The following is an 18,654-nucleotide window of genomic DNA, read 5'->3' on the forward strand; positions in this document are numbered from 1 at the left end:
GAAGATCATGTAAAGGGATCTGTAGTCAGAAGTGTGGAAGTTTGTTCTTCAGTTGGAAAAAAAAGTTTTATCAGATCAATTTCCTAGAACTGATTGCTTTCACAGTTCAGTTGGTCAAAAGAATTGTAATTGTCAATCAGGTAGCTGTTTCTATGGGACATGCAAGAACATATTTCCTTTATCAGGAGTAGAGAATGACACGGGAACTCATTTTTCCATCCCGGAGAGTTCTTTTCCTCTTCCTGCCCCATTCCTGCAAGCTCTGTCCTCATCAGCACAAGCCTCAAACACTTAAAAATCATAAGTGTTCTTATACAGTCCCTCTGGAGGCTGAACTAGAGGGATCTTGTATGTCTGATAGCTTCAGCTGCAGGCAACTAAAAGATTATCCCTCTCCTTTGGGCTACTGGCCCAGGAGCTTCCTGTCCTGCTCAGTTTGTTCCTGCAGCTTCGCTGTATGGTTGAAATCTTTTAATTCTGCTCGTGACAGGGGTTTTTCCTCTGTGGTTATTGCACGCTCATGCTGAGCAAGTGGAAATCGATGGTATCGGCTTACATGAAAGCCTGGAGGTGTTTTCAGGCTTGGTGTGTGGGGATTCAGGTGGACCCATTAGTACCATCGGTGGCTCATGTTCTGGACTTCCTGCAGGATGGCCTCAGAAAGGGTCTGGTGGTCTCTTCTCTGCGTGTTTAGATTGTGGGACTCTTCTGTTTAGGTTCTTCTTCGTTCAGGGGTTCTCTGATTTCTCACCCAGTTGTTGTCCGGTTCTTGTGGGGGCCGGGAGGCTGAGGCCTTCTTGGCGCCTGCCTTGCCCGTCCTGGACCCTGAATTTGGTCCTACGCTCCCTGACTCATCCGCCCTTTGAACCCCTGGATGGGATCTCTCTGAAAGTTCTTACCATTCAGACAGTCTTCTTGGTGGCAGTCACATCGGCACGGCGAGTGTCAGAGCTTCAGGCTTTGTCGTACAGAGATCCTTCTCTTAGCATCAGGGAGTCTGCGGTGATTTTGAGGACTGTGCCTTCTTTTCTTCCGAAAGTGTTTTCCACTTTCTACGTCAACCTGGAAGTTCATTTGCCAGCCTCTGTTTCTTCAGGTTCCAAGTCTCAGGACCATGTTTTGCGGTCTGGATGTACGGCGTCTCATTTTGAGGTACCTAGAGGCCACTAAAGACTTCCGTCTGTTGGACCATCTGTTTGTTCTGGCGGGCCCTGCGCATTGGGGTCGGCCTGCTTGCAAGGCTACTATTTCGCGTAGGATACCTGCGGCCATTTCCGCGGCCTATGTGGCGACGGGGAAGAAGCCTCCCCTTGGGGTGAAGGTTCACTCTTCTAGAGGAATGGCTTCCTCGTGGACTGAATTTCATGCGGTCTCGCCTGAAGAGATTCGTCGGGCAGCCATGTGGGCTTCTCTTCATACCTTTATCAGGTTTTACCGGCTTGATGTGGTGGCTAAGGGTGATACGGCTTTTTGCGCTTCTGTTCTCGCGGCGGGCTCATCGGGCCCCCCCCTGAGATTTGGGACTGCTTTAATATGTCCCTCCCTCTAGTTCAGCCTCCAGAGGGATTGTACAAGAATGAAAGATTAGGTTTCTTACCTCTGCTAATCTTTCTTCTTGTAAATCTCCTCTGGAGGCTGAACCCATCTGTTTTGTCCAATTCGCAGGTTGCCTCTTCATTAACTTGGAAGCTGGATTTCTGTCTTTGACCGGCCTCACTAAGAATTACATGCATATACCCCTTGTAAGGTTTAAGGGTTGGGGGATTCCCAGGGGGATGCCTCTTCTGATCTTCAGGCTGTATCTGTTCTCCAGGAATTCCTGGGTTTTGCAGTTTATAATGTTTACATTATGTGTTTGATTCCAGTTGGCCTTTTTTGACCGTAGTTTTTAGTATAATAATTTCACGAGCAGAATTGACTGTTAGCGGGAGTTCCCGCGCCCTCTCTTTCTTTTCTTCTGTTTCCTGTTGTCATAGCTCTACATGGCTTTTCTACTAATTGAGCAGGACAGGAAGCTCCTGGGCAGGTAGCCCAAAGGCTATCTTTTTAGTTGCCCTGCAGCTGAAGCTATCAGACATACAAGAACCCTCTAGTTCATCCTTCAGATGAAATTTACAAGAAGGAAGATTAGAAGAGGTAAGAAACCTAATCTTTCATTCGAGGCTTGTGTGGTTAAGGCAGATCTTGTAGGAATGAGGCAGGGACAAGGACTGCAACAAAACTCAAAGGGACAGGATGGGGAAATGAAATCCTGCGGGAACGTGGAAAAATTTTTCCCATGTCATTCTCTAATCAGGAGGCTGTCAGAAAGTGGAACTGGGTATGTATCTGTCTGGAAAGGACAAACTCTTAGCAAAGTTGGTATCTGGAACTGCAGACGGTCTCTGGACAGGGGGGTAGCAAATTACATATTCCTCAAATTGGGGAATACCCATAATGTATCTGTTTGCATCTCATCTGAGGAAGAGCTACCTTGGATACTTCCTAAATTGGGGAGCCCAAAAACCTGGAATTGCTACCCAAATACTGAGTATTTAGTTAGGGCAACTTGTATCTCTTTTATTATGCCCAAGTAAGTCTGTCCTCCCAAAGGAGCTCAGAACAGGTTAGAAATCAAGTACTCAAGCATTTTTCCTATCTGTCCCAGCGGGTCTATCTAATGTACCTGGGGCAGTGGAGGATTAAGTCTGACGTAAGTCAGATGTTCGTAAAACGGGGACTGCCAGTATGTCATTTGTTTTAATACTATGTATGTTCTCATATAAACCGCCTAGACTTAAGCAGTCAATAAATTTTTAAAATAAATAAATAAATGCTCAAGTCTGACGTCACCATCCCATAGTTTAAGCCGGGAGGTTGGGATGGATAAATAAATAAAAAGAATGGAGGGAGGGAGAGAGAAGGCCACATTAGAACATGGCAGGAAGGGAGAGGGGCAAGTTGGGACTAGGGGGAGGGAGCACAAACTTCGGACAGGCAACAGAAGGAAGGAGGGAGGGGCATGAACGTGGGACACAGAATGGAGGGTGGAGAGCATGATCTATAGGATGGAAGAATGGAGGGAGTGAGGGAAAGAGATGTTGAAGTGGGGAAAGGGGATAGAAAGGAAGAATTGTTAGGCAAAGTGTCAGAGAGGGAAAGAGATGGTGCACATGGGGAGATGAAGAGAGGAGACTTATTGGGCATAGGGAGGAAGAGAGAATTATCGGACATGATGGTGGGAAAGGAGTGAGGAAGAGAGAGGAGACTTATTCAGCATAGGGAGGAAGAGAGAATTATCAGACATGGTGGTGGGAGAGGAGTGAGGAAGAGAGAGGAGACTTATTGGGCATAGGGAGGAAGAGAGAATTATCAGACATGATGGTGGGAGAGGAGTGAGGAAGAGAGAGGAGACTTATTGGGCATAGGGAGGAAGAGAGAATTATCGGACATGATGGTGGGAAAGGAGTGAGATAGAGATGAGAAGGAGTATTGTTTGATATGATAGGAGAGGAGTGATATAGAGATAAGGAGTATTGTTTGATATGGTGGTGGGAGAGGAGTGATGTAGAGATGAGAAGGAGTATTGTTTGATATGGTGGTGGGAGAGGAGTGAGATAGAGATGAGAAGGAGTATTGTTTGATATGGTGGTGGGAGAGGAGTGAGATAGAGATGAGAAGAAGTATTGTTTGAAATGGCGGTGGGAGAGGAGTGAGTTAGAGATGAGAAGGAGTATTGTTTGATATGGTGGTGGGAGAGGAGTGAGATAGAGATGAGAAGGAGTATTGTTTGATATGGTGGTGGGAGAGGAGTGAGATAGAGATGAGAAGGAGTATTGTTTGAAATGGTGGTGGGCGAGGAGTGAGATAGAGATGAGAAGGAGTATTGTTTGAAATGGTGGTGGGAGAGGAGTGAGATAGAGATGAGAAGGAGTATTGTTTGAAATGGTGGTGGGCGAGGAGTGAGATAGAGATGAGAAGGAGTATTGTTTGAAATGGTGGTGGGAGAGGAGTGAGATAGAGATGAGAAGGAGTATTGTTTGAAATGGTGGTGGGAGAGGAGTGAGATAGAGATGAGAAGGAGTATTGTTTGAAATGGTGGTGGGCGAGGAGTGAGATAGAGATGAGAAGGAGTATTGTTTGAAATGGTGGTGGGAGAGGAGTGAGATAGAGATGAGAAGGAGTATTGTTTGAAATGGTGGTGGGAGAGGAGTGAGATAGAGATGAGAAGGAGTATTGTTTGAAATGGTGGTGGGCGAGGAGTGAGATAGAGATGAGAAGGAGTATTGTTTGAAATGGTGGTGGGAGAGGAGTGAGATAGAGATGAGAAGGAGTATTGTTTGAAATGGTGGTGGGAGAGGAGTGAGATAGAGATGAGAAGGAGTATTGTTTGAAATGGTGGTGGGAGAGGAGTGAGATAGAGATGAGAAGGAGTATTGTTCGAAATGGTGGTGGGAGAGGAGTGAGATAGAGATGAGAAGGAGTATTGTTCGATATGGTGGTGGAGAGGGAACGGTGCGATGGATGGAAAGGAATATAAGAGGGGCCTCAAAGAGGTGGGGAAGGTGGGAAGAACACTAGATCCGAGTTACATACAAATTCAACTTAAGAACAATTTATAAAACAGAATCTGTACTTAACCCAAGGACTGCCTGTATAGCTTAAATATATCATCAACACTAATTCTTTGCATTTCTCGTAAACTCGGTGCTACAAAGTTACTATAGCAAAATCAAAGTCCTTCCATTCTTTACATTACAGTACCCCCTGATATCCGCGGGGGTTCCATTCCAGGAACCCCCGCGAATGTTGAAAAACTGCAAATACGGTTTTTAGCAGGGGAGATAGGAGAGGGTAGCCACAGCGCTGGCGAATGAAGGAAATCACTCGCGGTATGCTCCAACCGCCTCATCTTGTACTAAAGCCGGGCCTCACCAATCAGGAGCCGCTTTGACACACAGCTCCTGATTGATGAGGCCCAACTTTAGTACAGGAAGAGGCAGTTGGAGCATTCCGCAAGTGATTTCCTTCACTTGCCTGCCTCTCCGGCTGCCCTCTCCTGCCCTGTCATTCGCAGTCAAAAAATACCGCGAATGACCAGGACCGCGAATCACTGACTGCGAATTTGTGGGGGAGCTCTGTACTCATAAACTTGTTCTTAAGTTACCATAAGGTCAATGTCCTCCCATCATACATTATATAAAAACATCCACAAATAATTGCATTTTCAACAGTCTCTTGAAGATCAAGTGATCCATGCATAGTCTCAAAGTTCCAGGAAGAGAATTCCATAGTTTTTCCAGCTATGGAAAACAAGAAACATTTTTCACTTTACATAATGAACTCTCTTCCTTATCAGTAATCAATTTCATCCCTCCCTCAGACCTCAACCTTCTACCGGGTTGATTGATTTTCCAGAGATTTTGAAAACACAGTGGGACAGACCAATATAGAACTTCGCGCACTGTCGAAAGCACCTTGTAATATATTCACTGTTGTAATGAGAGCCAGTATAATTGTGTGAAAACTGGAGTGATATATCATGTCTTGGGTATACCAGCAATCAACCTTGAGTGCTGGTGCCCTGGGCCAGAGCCTTATATGGTCCATAGGTTAAACCAGCCCTGCCTGGCAGAATGTTGTAAATCATAGTTTGCTGTGGTGGTACAGACATTCTTACTGGGTGTGTGATGGGAAAGTGGAAATTTTGTCCCCTTGATTCAAGTGTTCATAAGATTGTGAAGATGCAGATTTTAATGTATTTGGTGCTGAGCTTTTCCTGCAGTAAAATTTATTCACAGAGAGAACCAAATGCTACAACTAATAAGGAAATATGGAACCTTGTTTTCCCTTTATGTAGGAATGATATCTTCATTGGTCCAAGCCAGTTGGAAATAAACCGCTAAGAGACTTCTCAAAAAGAAACAGTTAACACAGATGTTTGAAATTCTGATTGTGGTTTTGATATATAAAAAAAAAATCATAATTCACATTTGGACCCAAAACAGAACAAACCTGTGTTCTTTAATTCTCATTTTTATATGTTCTGTATTTTTTCTCCACAGGGGGAGTGAAGCTTGGTTTAGGAGACTTCATTTTCTACAGTGTTCTGGTAGGCAAGGCATCTGCAACAGCCAGTGGCGACTGGAACACAACACTGGCCTGTTTTGTAGCCATATTAATTGTGAGTAAAGTTGAATAGGTATGAGATTGAGAGGGAGGGAGCAGAAGGAATGTTGAGCCAAAGGGGGAGTTGGGAGTTCACCCTCATAGTCCCTTCTGTTTTTCCCCAGCAAAGGAAATATAAGTCAGTATGCTTTGTCATGGACGGGTAACTTGGCCATAATGAAGATTTGTGGTGGTGGAGAGGGGAGAAATTGGAAATGGAGTTATATGTTAAAAATAATAAAATATGAACATATAATTAATGATTTCTTAGTAGAGTTCTGGGGCATGGGTTTGTTGATGTAAAAGAGGAGAAGAGAATAGAACAGTTAAATAATATTGAAGCAAATATGAATTTAAATATGTAATTCGGTGTACCACTTTTAGTTAGACATTAAGCAGTTTACAATAATAAATAAAAATTACAGAACAAAATTAAAAGAAACAGTACATCTTAAAACAATGAAACATGAAAAAGAAAAACCTTGTTGAAAACATTCAAATAAACTAAAAAAAAATCTAGCCCAATGGGGGGAAGCTAGCTTTTCAGACTATTTTTTTATTTAAATACAATACTTATATTGTTGCTCAAATTCAAATTTGAAGGGATTTTCAGAACTGTAGGAGGTTGCTAGTTTCACACTTTCATTAGAATTGATTACCCCAAGAACTGTGAGTTTTATTTATATTTCATATTTCAAGTTTATTTAACATATGCAGATGAAAAATATAATTTAGTGGTTTACTTGAAAATAATAATCAAAGAAGGAAGGAACAACACTAAAAGGAGACCTTGATTACAAATATACTGTAAATATACTGGAGTAATGTAAAATAAGGAAGAGTAAGGGTGAGATGTGAAGTCTATAACACAAGGAAGAAGGCTTGGAGACATAAAATGAATTTGCTGCTCAACCCCATCACGAATCTCGGATCATATCTGTGTTTACACTAAAAACTCATATACCTTTATATAACCAAAAGATTCATCCAAAGTGATTACATAAAACACAGATGAAAACAATTTGTCAAAAAAAATGATTTACAGTATATACTTGAATATAAGATAAGATTTTTGAGCCAGAAATATTGCCCCAAAATGGGGGGTCTCATCTTATTCAGGTCAGCGCCCACCTGCCCCTCTCCTGGACTTGTTGCAGGCTTCTGCCAAGCCTGCCATATGACTTGGTGGGCCGAGACAATTCTGATAAATTTTTACCTCCCTCCCACCTCCACCTGTGTACCTTTTTAAATCCCTGGTGGTCTAGCAGTGATCCAGGCAGGAGTGAGTTTTTTGCGCACATGCCCTGCACTCAGCCACTTGCTGAATGGCTGCCACCAGTTCTTGCGGGACTAGTGAGACCTGGCAGCAATCATTCAGTGAGCGGCTAAGGGCCGGGCAGGAATGCAGAAAGCTCACTCCTGACCGGCACACCGCTGGGCCACCAGGCATTCAGAAAAGTACGTGGGGGGAGGCAGGAGGGAGGTAAAAAAATTGTCAGTCAGCCGGGACAGGAGACAGGAGGAATCCCTCCTGTCCTGGCCTACCACTGGACCACCAGGTCATATGGCAAGCTCATTGGAGGCCTGCAGGACAATAGGAGAGAAGAGGGACAAGGTACAGGGCAGGAAAGTAGGACAGGGTGCAGAGCTTGGCAGGGAGGGGGGTATAGGGTGGAGGGTAGAACAGGGAGGGAGGGGGACAGGATGGAGAGCCTGGCAGGAAGTGAGGGGGGGCTGGGTGCAGATCCTGGCAGGGCAATGACAGGGGCTGGGTGCAGATCCTGGCAGGGCAGGGCACATGAATATTAACCCCCCCCCCTCAGCTTATATTTGAGTCAACCTTTTTTCCTCCTTTTTTGGGGGCAAAAGGGGTACCTCGACTTATATTCAGATCGTCTTATATTCGCGTATATATGGTATATAAAAATATTAACCTAGATACTTTATATTAAAAAAAAAATAACAAATTCATAAAAAACAAAATTATCACCAACCTCCTCCTATTAAATCATTATAGCTGCTCTTTAATCTGAAGCTCCTGCTTTTCTTTAAAGAATACTGGCCGAAAGCACGCTTACTTGTTAGGGTGAGCACTTGCACCAGCCCTAAAGCTGGTATAATTGCCCACACTTAGCTGGGCATAAATAAATTAAAATATTCTATAATTTGCATGCTTGCTTATGCCACCAAACTCTGCTGATACACAAGGCCATCAAATCATGGCATATAGTTTTCCACTGATCAGTTTTTTATTAGAAGTCATTGACATGCATAAATAACTAAAATATTGTCACAACTAGGCAGTAGAGTTGCGCAAGGACATAAATCAAACCCCTTCACACTGGAAATCGAATCTGTCCCCGCCCATAGAAACATAGAATGTGACGGCAGAAAAGGGCCGACGGCCCAACAAGTCTGCCCACTTGAGAACCCTCCCTCCAACTAGTCTGCCCACTCAAGGACCCTTCTTCCCTGGAGTATCTATCGATTGAGCATAACTCTGTAGTACTCCCACCTGTTTGTTCCATCAACTCTTGAAGTCGAGCACGCTACTGGCTTCGACGACCTGGTGGGGAAAATCATTCCATCGATTAATCACCCGTTTGGTGAAGAAGTATTTCCTGTTGTCACAATGAAATCTTCCCCCCTTAAGTTTTAGTGGATGCCCTCTTGTCGCTGTGGGACCCTTTAGAAAAAAGATTTCCTCCTCCACTTTGATGTGGCCCATGATGTATTTAAATGTTTCTATCATGTCCCCCCTTTCTCTGCGCTCTTCAAGAGAATATAAGCGCAGTTTGATCAGGCGTTCTTCATATGGGATGTCTTTAAGTCCTGAGACCATCCGAGTGGCCATTCTCTGTATCGACTCCATTCTCTTCACATCCTTTTGATAATGTGGCCTCCAAAACTGGACATAGTACTCCAGGTGAGGTCTCACCATGGATCTGAATAACGGTAGTATGACTTCCGGCTTTCGGCTGATAAAGCTCCTTCTGATGCAACCCAGCATTTGTCTGGCCTTTGCTGAAGCTTTCTCCACCTGATTAGCAGCTTTCATATCTTCCCGGATGAGAACTCCCAAGTCCCTTTCTGCAGTAGTTCTTGTTAAGTTTTCACCGTTCAAAGTGTATGTTTTGCATGGATTTCCATTCCCAAGGTGCATTGCTTTACATTTCTTGGCATTAAAGTTTAGTTGCCAAGTACTGGACCATTTTTCCAACACAAGCAGGTCTTGCTCCATAGTGTTGGGCCTGGTTGCACTGTCAGGTTTTGATGCCCTGCCCACAACGCTGCATAGTTTAGCGTCGTCGGCAAATAGTGTAATTTTGCCTCGAAGTCGCTGAGTCAGATCCCCAACAAAGATATTAAATAGCATCGGGCCCAAGACCGAGCCCTACGGCACTCCACTGATCACTCTCGACGTTTTTGAGGGGATACCGTTTACCACCACTCTTTGAAGCCTTCCGCTAAGCCAATCTTGTACCCATGCTGTCAGTGTTTCTCCTATTCCTAGCAAGTTCATCTTGTTTAATAACCTTCGGTGTGGAACACTATCAAAAGCCTTACTAAAGTCCAAATATACTATGCCCAGGGACTCGCCCTCATCCAGTTTTTTTGTTACCCAATCGAAGAAGCTTATCAGATTGGATTGACAAGACCTTCCTGTTGTAAAGCCATGCTGGGGGGATCCCTTAATCTTTCATCATCCAGGAACGTGTCTAATCTGTTCTTAATCAATTTTTCCATGAGTTTACTCACTATTGATGCGAGACTCACTGGTCTATAATTTTCAGCCTCCGACCTACCTCCCTCTTTGTGGAGCGGGATAACGTTGGCAGTTTTCCAGTCTAGGGGCACTTTTCCCTTGCTCAGAGAAAGATTGAAGAGCACGGCCAATGGCTCTGCCAGGACATCGTACAGTTCTCGAAGTACTCTAAGGTGTAGATTGTCCTGGCCCATAGCTTTGTTCACTTTTATTTTTGATAGCTCACGGTAGACTTCGCTTGCAGTAAATTCCATCCACAAAAGTAATCTCTTCTGTCTCCGCCTGTCCCCATAAACTTCAGAAGTAGTTTTTCATTTAATTATGCCTCTGAATTAAAAGCTCTGGTAGAAACCCAATTACAAATATGCAAAGACACGTTATTAATTGGGAAGAATATATACTTTGTAAACGGGTCTCTGCCAGAGCCTCTAATGTAAATATAAAATATAAATACAGTACTCCCCCGATATTTGCGGGGGTTCCGTTCCAGGAACCCCCGCGAATCTCGAAAAATCACGAATACGGTTTTTCATGGGGGAGCCTGAAGAGGGCAGCAGGAGAGAGCAGCAGAAGAGCAGCCGGAGCACCGCGAGTGCAGGAAATCATTTGCGGTACACTCTGACCACCTCTTCCTGCACTAAGTCGGGTCTTATCCAATCAGGAGCTTCGTGTCAAAGCAGCTCCTGATTGGATAAGGCCCGACTTAGTGCAGGAAGAGGCAGTTGGAGCGTACCGCGAGTGATTTCCTGTACTCGCGGCACTCCGGCTGCTCTCTCTTGCCTCTCCCGCTGCCCTCTCCTTGTCGGCGGTTTGCGGTCGGAAAATACTGCGAATGACCGGGACCGCGAACTGCCGATAGCGAATGACCGGGGGAACACTGTACTCCAGCTGTTGAGGACCCTCAAGCTATGTCAGCTGAGGACTTCTTCTGAAGGTGACTGGGGTCCCTTTTGCAAGCTTGGCAGGCAGCAGTAGCGTCCCTAAGTCACAGATGCTGCACCTCAGTGGCTAAGGGATGCTGCCAGCAACTGCTAATACTTGGTGGAGGGAAGTTATCGTCTGCTTTAGAGGAGGTCCTCAGTTGGCAGTGCTTGGGGATCCCCACCAGCCACAGTAAGGGTAAACAAATACTTCAGCACTGAAGAAATAAAACCAGAAATACAAGTATATTTCCTTTTCTTTTCTTTTGAACACCATACAAAGACATCTGCTATATACATTTCCCAAAGCTAACATATTTCAGTCAATAAATTCCATTTTTTACCTTTGTTGTCTGGAGATTTATTTTTCATCAAGTTTGTCCCTGTTTTTCTTTTTTTGCTTTCCAGTCTTCTGCAAATTCTTCTTCAAGCAGTCTGTTGGTTTCTCCTACCATGGTCCAGCATTTCTCTTTTCCTTCCCTCCTATTGTACAGCATCCTCACTCCCTTCTATCCTGGATCATTCTCCCTCTTTTCCCCTCCCCACTCCTGCACAACATTTCTTCTTCTCTCTTCCACCTCTAAGTGCAACATGTCTCATTCCTTCCTTTGCTGCAAAGGGAGTGGAGAGAAAAATAGATGGATCCAGGGTGCATCTCTCCCATCCCCTCTACTGCCACATCAGACATTTATCCCCCCTCTCATCCCCTAGACCGGGGGTTGGCAACCCGCGGCTCCAGAGCCGCATGCGGCTCTTTTTCACCTTTGCCGCGGCTCCGGTAGTGTGTCACGCGGGCCGGACCAATCAGCAAGCAAGGCTTTCATCTGTGTACGTGCTGAGCTCACTGCTCAGCATGGCTATTTCCTGCCGCAACGCCGGACTTGTAAGCTGCATGCCTGCATCGCCAGAATTTAGGTAGGCTGTTTTCATCCCCGTGGGAGGCTCTCTCGTGCGCTATGGCTCTAAGTCAGGGGTGCCCAACTCAGCAGCAGCGATCGACACAAGCTTCTGATGTCGGGGCCTACCCTCTGCGAGTCCCGCTTGTTTCAACTTCTTTTTCCACAAAGGCGAGACTCGTAGAGGGAAGGCCTCGATGTCGGCAGCTTGTCTTGATCACCGCTGCTGACGAGTTGCAGAAGAGAGCTGCGGAGCAGGGGGGTGTTGCCAGGTGCAGGTAGAAGGGAGAGGGCCAGATGCAGGACTCGTGGGTGAGGGAGGAGAAGAGAGAGAGAAAGAGAGAGGGGAGGGAAACAAAAGGAAATATTTCATACTGGGCTGGGCCGGAGTGGAGGGAGGGTGGAAAGATTCTAGCTACAGGGTGCAGTAACAAAGGAAAAGGGGGGGAAAGCTGAAAATGGAGATAGTGACACAAAGAAGAGAAAGGGTAAGCAGGACCTACTGAATAATGATAGAGATACAGAGGGGACATGAAGAGGAGGTGAAATAGAGACATAGAAGTAATGCTGAAAAAGTGTGTGGGGGGGATAAAGACATTGAAAGGGCAAATGGTGAACATGGGGTAAAGACAAGGACAGAGACAAATGAAGATTCTGAAAAAGTGGTGAGATAGGGATATAGTGAGATGGACACAAAGAAGGGTGATGCTGGAAAATAGGTGGAATGGTAATTCTGACAAACACAGAAGGGAAATGCTGGATCAAGGAGAGATGGGGCTCAGGCTGGATGGAATGAGGAGAAATGCCTTGTTGGCCCAGAACTTCCTCTCCTACGTCAGAATTGACGACAGGGAGCGGAATGCTGGTCAGCGCGATGCTTCTGCAGGGAAAGCTTGGGACGGCGGTGGCTTGGGGGCTATTCCCCGATGGCGGTGGCAGCAAACCGAGTGGCTTGGGGGAGGGCACGGAGAAAGAAAGAAAGGGGGCAGACAGAGACAGAAAGAAGGGGGAACAGGGAGACAGAAAGAAAAAGTTGGGGGAGAGAATGAGGTCTGGAGGAGAGGAAACATACAGGAGGCTGAAAGAAAGGAAGAAAGATTGGATGCACAGTCAGAAGAAGAAAGTGCAACCAGAGACTCATGAAATCACCAAACAGCAAAGGTAGGAAAAATGATTTTATTTTCAATTTAGTGATCAAAATGTGTCTGTTTTGAGAATTTATATCTGCTGTCTATATTTTGCAGTATGGCTCCCTTTTACTAAACCGCAATATCGTTTTTTAGCGCAGGGAGCCTATGAACATTGAGAGCAGCGCGAGGCATTCAGCGTAACTCCCTGTGCTAAAACCTACTATTGTGGCTAATTATATGGGGGGCCTGGACTCTGGAACATTATAGGGGGGACTATGACTCCTAGCACAATGTAGGGGGGAGCTATGGCTACTAGCATATTGTGGGGGCTCCTATTAGCTACTGGCATATTATAGGGGGGCCTGTGGCTACTGGCACATTATATGGGGGGCTTATTGGCCCAGTAATGATCTATGGGTGTCCAAGTTCAAATGCTTGACTGCTACTCTTGAGGATGTTGCCCATCAGAAGGCCATTATGGCTCAGAATCATAAATGGACTGATATTGAAAACCTTCCCAAACTGGACAACTTGTATTCGAAACATGGAATGCCATCCCCAACACTTATATAAACATGAAAAAGTATGCATTTGAAGTGCTGTCGATCTTCGGCTCCACATATGTATGTGAGCAGGTCTTCTCCAACATGAACTATATTAAAAACAAACATCGATCACGCCTCACAGATGACAGCTTGCAAGCCTGTGTGAAAATGAAGGTGACGTCTTACAGCCCTGATGTGCAGACACTGTGCACTGAGGTTCAGGAGCAAAAATCCCATTAACCAGCTAAATTAAATATTTTAATTAGCTATTAATGTGCAAAAATATATTTTACATTGTTAAGTGAAAAAGTCCTTTTTTTCTTCAGATTGACAGCTAACTGCATGATCCTGTATATAGCATTAAGATAAGAAACAATATATGCAGTGTTAGATTTGTTTTATAATGGTTTTGCGGCTCCAAGTTTTTTTTTCTTTTCGAAAACGGGTCCAAGTGGCTCTTTATGTCTTAAAGGTTGCAGACCCCTGCCCTAGACCATGTGCAGCATCTTTCATCCTTGCCTACCAGCCCCATCCCCAACATTTCTCTTTCTGTCACCCCTCTCCAGCACCATGCCACATCTCTCCCTCCACCAGCAGGTCCAACATTCCTCCCTCTTGCATCTGTTTCAATCTGTCCTACTGCTCCCTCTCCACCATATCCAACATTTCTCCCTCTCATCTTTCTCTTCCCCATGCATCTCTGTACCTCAATCCTCTCCCTCCCTATGCCCAACAATTCTCCTCTTTTTTTTCTTTCCTCCATGTACACCATCTCTCTTTCCCTCTTACACACCCATGCACAACAATTCTCCCTTTCTATTCCCTCTCCCATCTCAGCATCTCTTTCCTCCCTCCCTCCATTTTATGTCCCAAGTTCATGCCCCCTTCCTCTCTCTCTTCTCTGTCCCAAGTTTGTGTCCCCCTCCATCCTTCTAGCCTTTGTCCCAAGTTCATGCCCCTTCCGTATCCCAACGCGCTTTTCCTTTGTCCCAAATTTGTGGCCCAGCTACTTCCGTGCCCCCCCCTCCCATGAGACTCTACTGGAGCTGTCCAAGTCAGCCATCTCCTTCCTGCCTTCCAGCCGCATGCATTTCTTGGCAGGGCCACAGTTGCTGCACGTGGCTGACTGGAAGTCTTCCCTCTGACATTGGCTTCCAGGTCGACTGCGGGTGGTATGCTGGAACCACTGCACACTGCTTTGTGGAGGGGTAAAGTGTGGCTGTAGGGCAATAAAAGGAAGTGCACTACTGAGGTAACATTCAAGCCCTTTGAGGTGCCTCCGTCCCCGCAATCCTGGGGGGAGAATCCCCGTGGCCCCGGGGAAGATACTGTGGGTTCTGCAGGATTTATTTTGTTTGTGCAGCTTTCTACTAGGCAGCTCCTTATAGAATTATCCCCTTAGTGTACACAAGGACCGGACTTATGGATGAAATGTGTATATGATATTCCCGGCTTATAGAGGATGCATTATGGCCGGGTCAATCACTGTGAGGAACAAAGGAATACTGGACCTAGGTTTCCTTTCCCTTTAGTTTTGTGAAAAGCTGGTGTAAGAATATTAGATGCCCTATATAAGCTTTCATTCTTGCAGCTCTCTACTTCTCTTTTACATACCTACTCATCCATCATCCTCTACCCCATCCTCCTGTCCTAGCTGCTGCTCATTCCCTTTTCCCAGTGACCTTTTAGTGTTGATTGATCTTGCATGAATGGTTTCTTTCCTATCTAATTTATTGCTTCTTTTCTCTTTGCTTATTGTTAAAATGTAAACTATTTTGATCTGCATAAGGCAGTATAGCAAGTTTTTTTATTTTTTAATTGATTTATTGAATCATATATTACATCAAACACAAAATTCGATTTGCAGAAAGGGTCACATAACTTTATATTATCATATTATTTTTCTTATCAGGAAAAGCAAGAAGGGTTATACAGTCAATCAATGATCTTAATACCCAACTTCTCTAACATCAAAAATATGTCCAAATTAGAACTATAGAGGGAGGAATCCAAGAATCAAGAAAAATTAGGAGGATTAATATCATAATAATTATACATAGGCAATGGGACAGGTCATTTTCCTAACTTTTAAAGCACTTCCATAACCACTGTCATCCTATTCTTCCAATCAAGTCAATGCACCTTGAATGTTTCTCCAGATAATGGTGGATTTCATGGAGAAAGTAGGTTCTTATTCTCTAAAAAAGTGGTAAATTGCAGTGGTTCAAAAAACACATATTTTTGAGATTTATGTACAACATCACATTTGCAGGCACTATAGCAAGTTTAAATAAACCATAAACCTTGGCAGCTCTGGCATAGCATCTCCCCTCTCTCTTACCTCATGTAACATCATGCAACTCATCTTCTTCAATCAGAGAAGAATGCATTCCTAAGAACCATTGAAGCCAGAGTACTTTCTCAGTGGACTAGTTGGGGCTTATAACTATGGATAGTAGAAAAGGCAAGGAGGAGACCATGTTTTATGTAAGAGGAAAGCTCCGGAGTAGTAAGTGTGTGTTGGGATGATGGTTGGATAAAAGATGAGGCAACTAGGATAGGAGGTATAGACAAACCATCTTCCTCCCCTCCTCCAACTGATGGACATTGCACTTCCATCACTAGTAAAGAGTTACTATTGTCTTATTGATCTTCCTGTCTTCTAGCTTCATTTATTTACCCAGTGATATTTTATTTGACAAGTTAACAATTTAAAGAAAACATTTTTTAAGTAAAAAAGGGAGGGGGTGGGGGGAGATTTTCTTATTGGCATTCTCTCCTGTAATCTATTTTTGTTTTCCTTATTATAGGGTCTGTGCCTTACACTGTTGCTTCTAGCCATCTTCAAGAAGGCCTTGCCAGCTCTTCCAATCTCCATTACATTTGGACTGGTATTCTACTTTGCTACAGACAACCTAGTGCAACCCTTTATGGACCAGCTGGCATTTCACCAGTTTTATATCTAGCTTTCTAGCCAATGAACACTTACTGTATATTATTATTATTTTTTTTTTTTTTACTACATAAAATCTGAGAAACTGGAAGAAGAGAAATTATTTTCCTTGGTAATGAATAACACTGAAGTTTAATGCTTAAACTTTCCAGTCTGAACATTTTACTGTCTTTCTCTCTCCTCAGATGATATAACCACTGAAGAGCTCCTTTTCAAAGGAGGCTTACCCATAAAACTCTCTGGGTCTTGGTTCAGAAACACATTTTGGGCCTGATTCTATAAATGCAGTGCTCAGCACATGTCAATCTTAAATTAGGTGCAGTTTATGGAATTGTGCCTAGCAACACCTAAAGTGGGCTTAGGCATTAGTAGGTTCTGAACCTTAGGCACATACTGTTTATGGCAGGGTTTTCTTGGCCTAAATAACAGCATCTAAGTCTACTTTAGGTGCCTACACGCAAAACACACCCACAATCCACCCCTAACCATACCTACTGTCTGGAAGGCATCTTAGATTAGGCGCCTAACATAAAAACATGATAGCAGATAAAGACCAAATGGCCCATCCAGTCTGCCCATTCGTAGCATCCACTATCTCTTCCTCTCCCTAAGAGATCCCACATACCTATCCTACACTTTTCTTGAAATCAGACAGTCTTTTTCTCCACCACCTCTACCAGGAGACTTATACCATGCATCTACCATTCTTTCTGTAAAAAAAAAGTATTTCCCTAGATTACTCCTGAGCCTGTTACCTCTTAACTTCATCCTATTCCCTTTCATTCTGGAGCTTTCTTTCAAATTAAAAGAGACTCTCATATACGTTTATGCCACATAGATATTTAAACATCTCCCGCCTTTCCTCCAAAGTATACATATTGTATACATATTGAGATCTTTAAGTCTGTTCCCATATGCCATATGCATTTATAGAATCATTTTAGTAGCCTTCCTCTGGACCGACTCCATCCAGTTTAAGTCTTTTTGAAGGTACAGTCTCCAGAATTGTACACAGTATTCTAAATAAGGTCTCCACAAGAGTCTTTTATACAGGGGCATCAATACCTCCTTTTTCCTACTGGCCATATTTTTTGTTATCCCAGGACAAGCAGGCAGCATATTCTTGACTGATGGGTGACGGCACCGACGGAGCCCCGGTACGGACAATTTTAGAGTGATTGCACTCTAAGAACTTGGAAAGTTCTAGTAGGCCGCACCGCGCACGCGCGAGTGCCTTCCCGCCCGACAGAGGTGCGCGGTCCCCAGTTTCTTAGTTTCCGCGGAGCTAAGAAGTCGCTTTTTTCAACGGCTGTTGAAATTTTTTCCTTAACGCCTTCCCGCTCGCGAAACCTTTTTGGAAGTTTTTTTTCCCTTCATTTCTTTTCTTTATTTAAAAAAAAAAAAACCCGAACGTTTACTTTTTATTTTTCTCGTCATTTCGGTTTTGCCCCGGCAGGGCCTTCTGCCACCATCGAGGCCTCGGCCTTCGATTTGGCAGAAGCCGTTTTTACTTTAATGCCCCCCCAGCCAGGGTTCAAGAAGTGCCAGCGGTGTGCACGGCCTATAGCCCTCACGGACCCGCACAACTGGTGCTTACAGTGCCTAGGTCCTGAACATCAGGCTTCCACCTGCACCCGCTGTGCCACGTTAAAAAAACATACCTTAAAAAATCGCCAGATACAACAGCGATTACTTTTCGGTGCCGAAATGTCCGATCCCGCATCATCGACACCGGCTTCGGCTCCATTGCAGTCGGCATCCTCTTCGTCGACACCGCACCGGCGTCGCAACACCCAGGTAAGCCGGCTAAGAAGCCTTCCCCGCTGGAGCGTCCTCCGGTCTCGAGTGCAGCGAGCCCAATCCTGCCGATCGTGAGGCGCCCGCAGAAGCGCTCCGCCCCTATCGAGGTGAGTCCCTCGACCTCGGGCTCCTCATCTTCGGGGCGTCGAGCGGCACCGCAGGTACCACAAAAGAAAAAGGCGGTACCGGTGCCTTCTTTGGATGAGCGCATTGCAGCTATCCTACAAATGCAGCTCAAGGAGCAGTTACAACAACTCCTTCCTGCTCTCTTGGCACCGAACCTTCCGGTCCCAGTCCGGTCTGAGTCACCGGTACCGGCAGTGGAGCAGCCCCTACTGTCAGCATCCACTGTTTCGGTACCGGTTCACTCAGCATCATCGGTATCGATGCCAGTCCTTGCACCGGAGCCGAGAGCCCAGCATCAGTCGGTGCAGACTTCGGCACCGTTGCAGTCGGTAACATCTCCTGGTACCGTATCTATGAGGTCGGGTAAGTCG

General features: G+C 44.9%; 1 protein-coding gene across 6 annotated transcripts in view; it reads left to right on the top strand.

Moving 5' to 3' along the window:
* Positions 1-16,433, top strand: part of PSEN1 (presenilin 1) — a 99,554-nt gene extending 83,121 nt beyond the window's left edge. For 5 of the 6 annotated variants that reach the window (XM_033953104.1, XM_033953106.1, XM_033953108.1 and 2 more), the window contains 2 exons: positions 6,045-6,163; positions 16,215-16,370. In XM_033953104.1, coding sequence (XP_033808995.1) covers positions 6,045-6,163; positions 16,215-16,370 — 275 coding nt within the window. Of the gene's footprint in view, positions 1-6,044; positions 6,164-16,214 lie in introns of all 6 variants that reach the window. The other variant, XM_033953109.1, reaches the window with a different exon arrangement.
* Positions 16,434-18,654: the final 2,221 nt, after the last annotated feature.

Source organism: Geotrypetes seraphini, chromosome 7, assembly GCF_902459505.1.
Source record: "Geotrypetes seraphini chromosome 7, aGeoSer1.1, whole genome shotgun sequence".
NCBI lineage: Eukaryota > Metazoa > Chordata > Amphibia > Gymnophiona > Dermophiidae > Geotrypetes > Geotrypetes seraphini.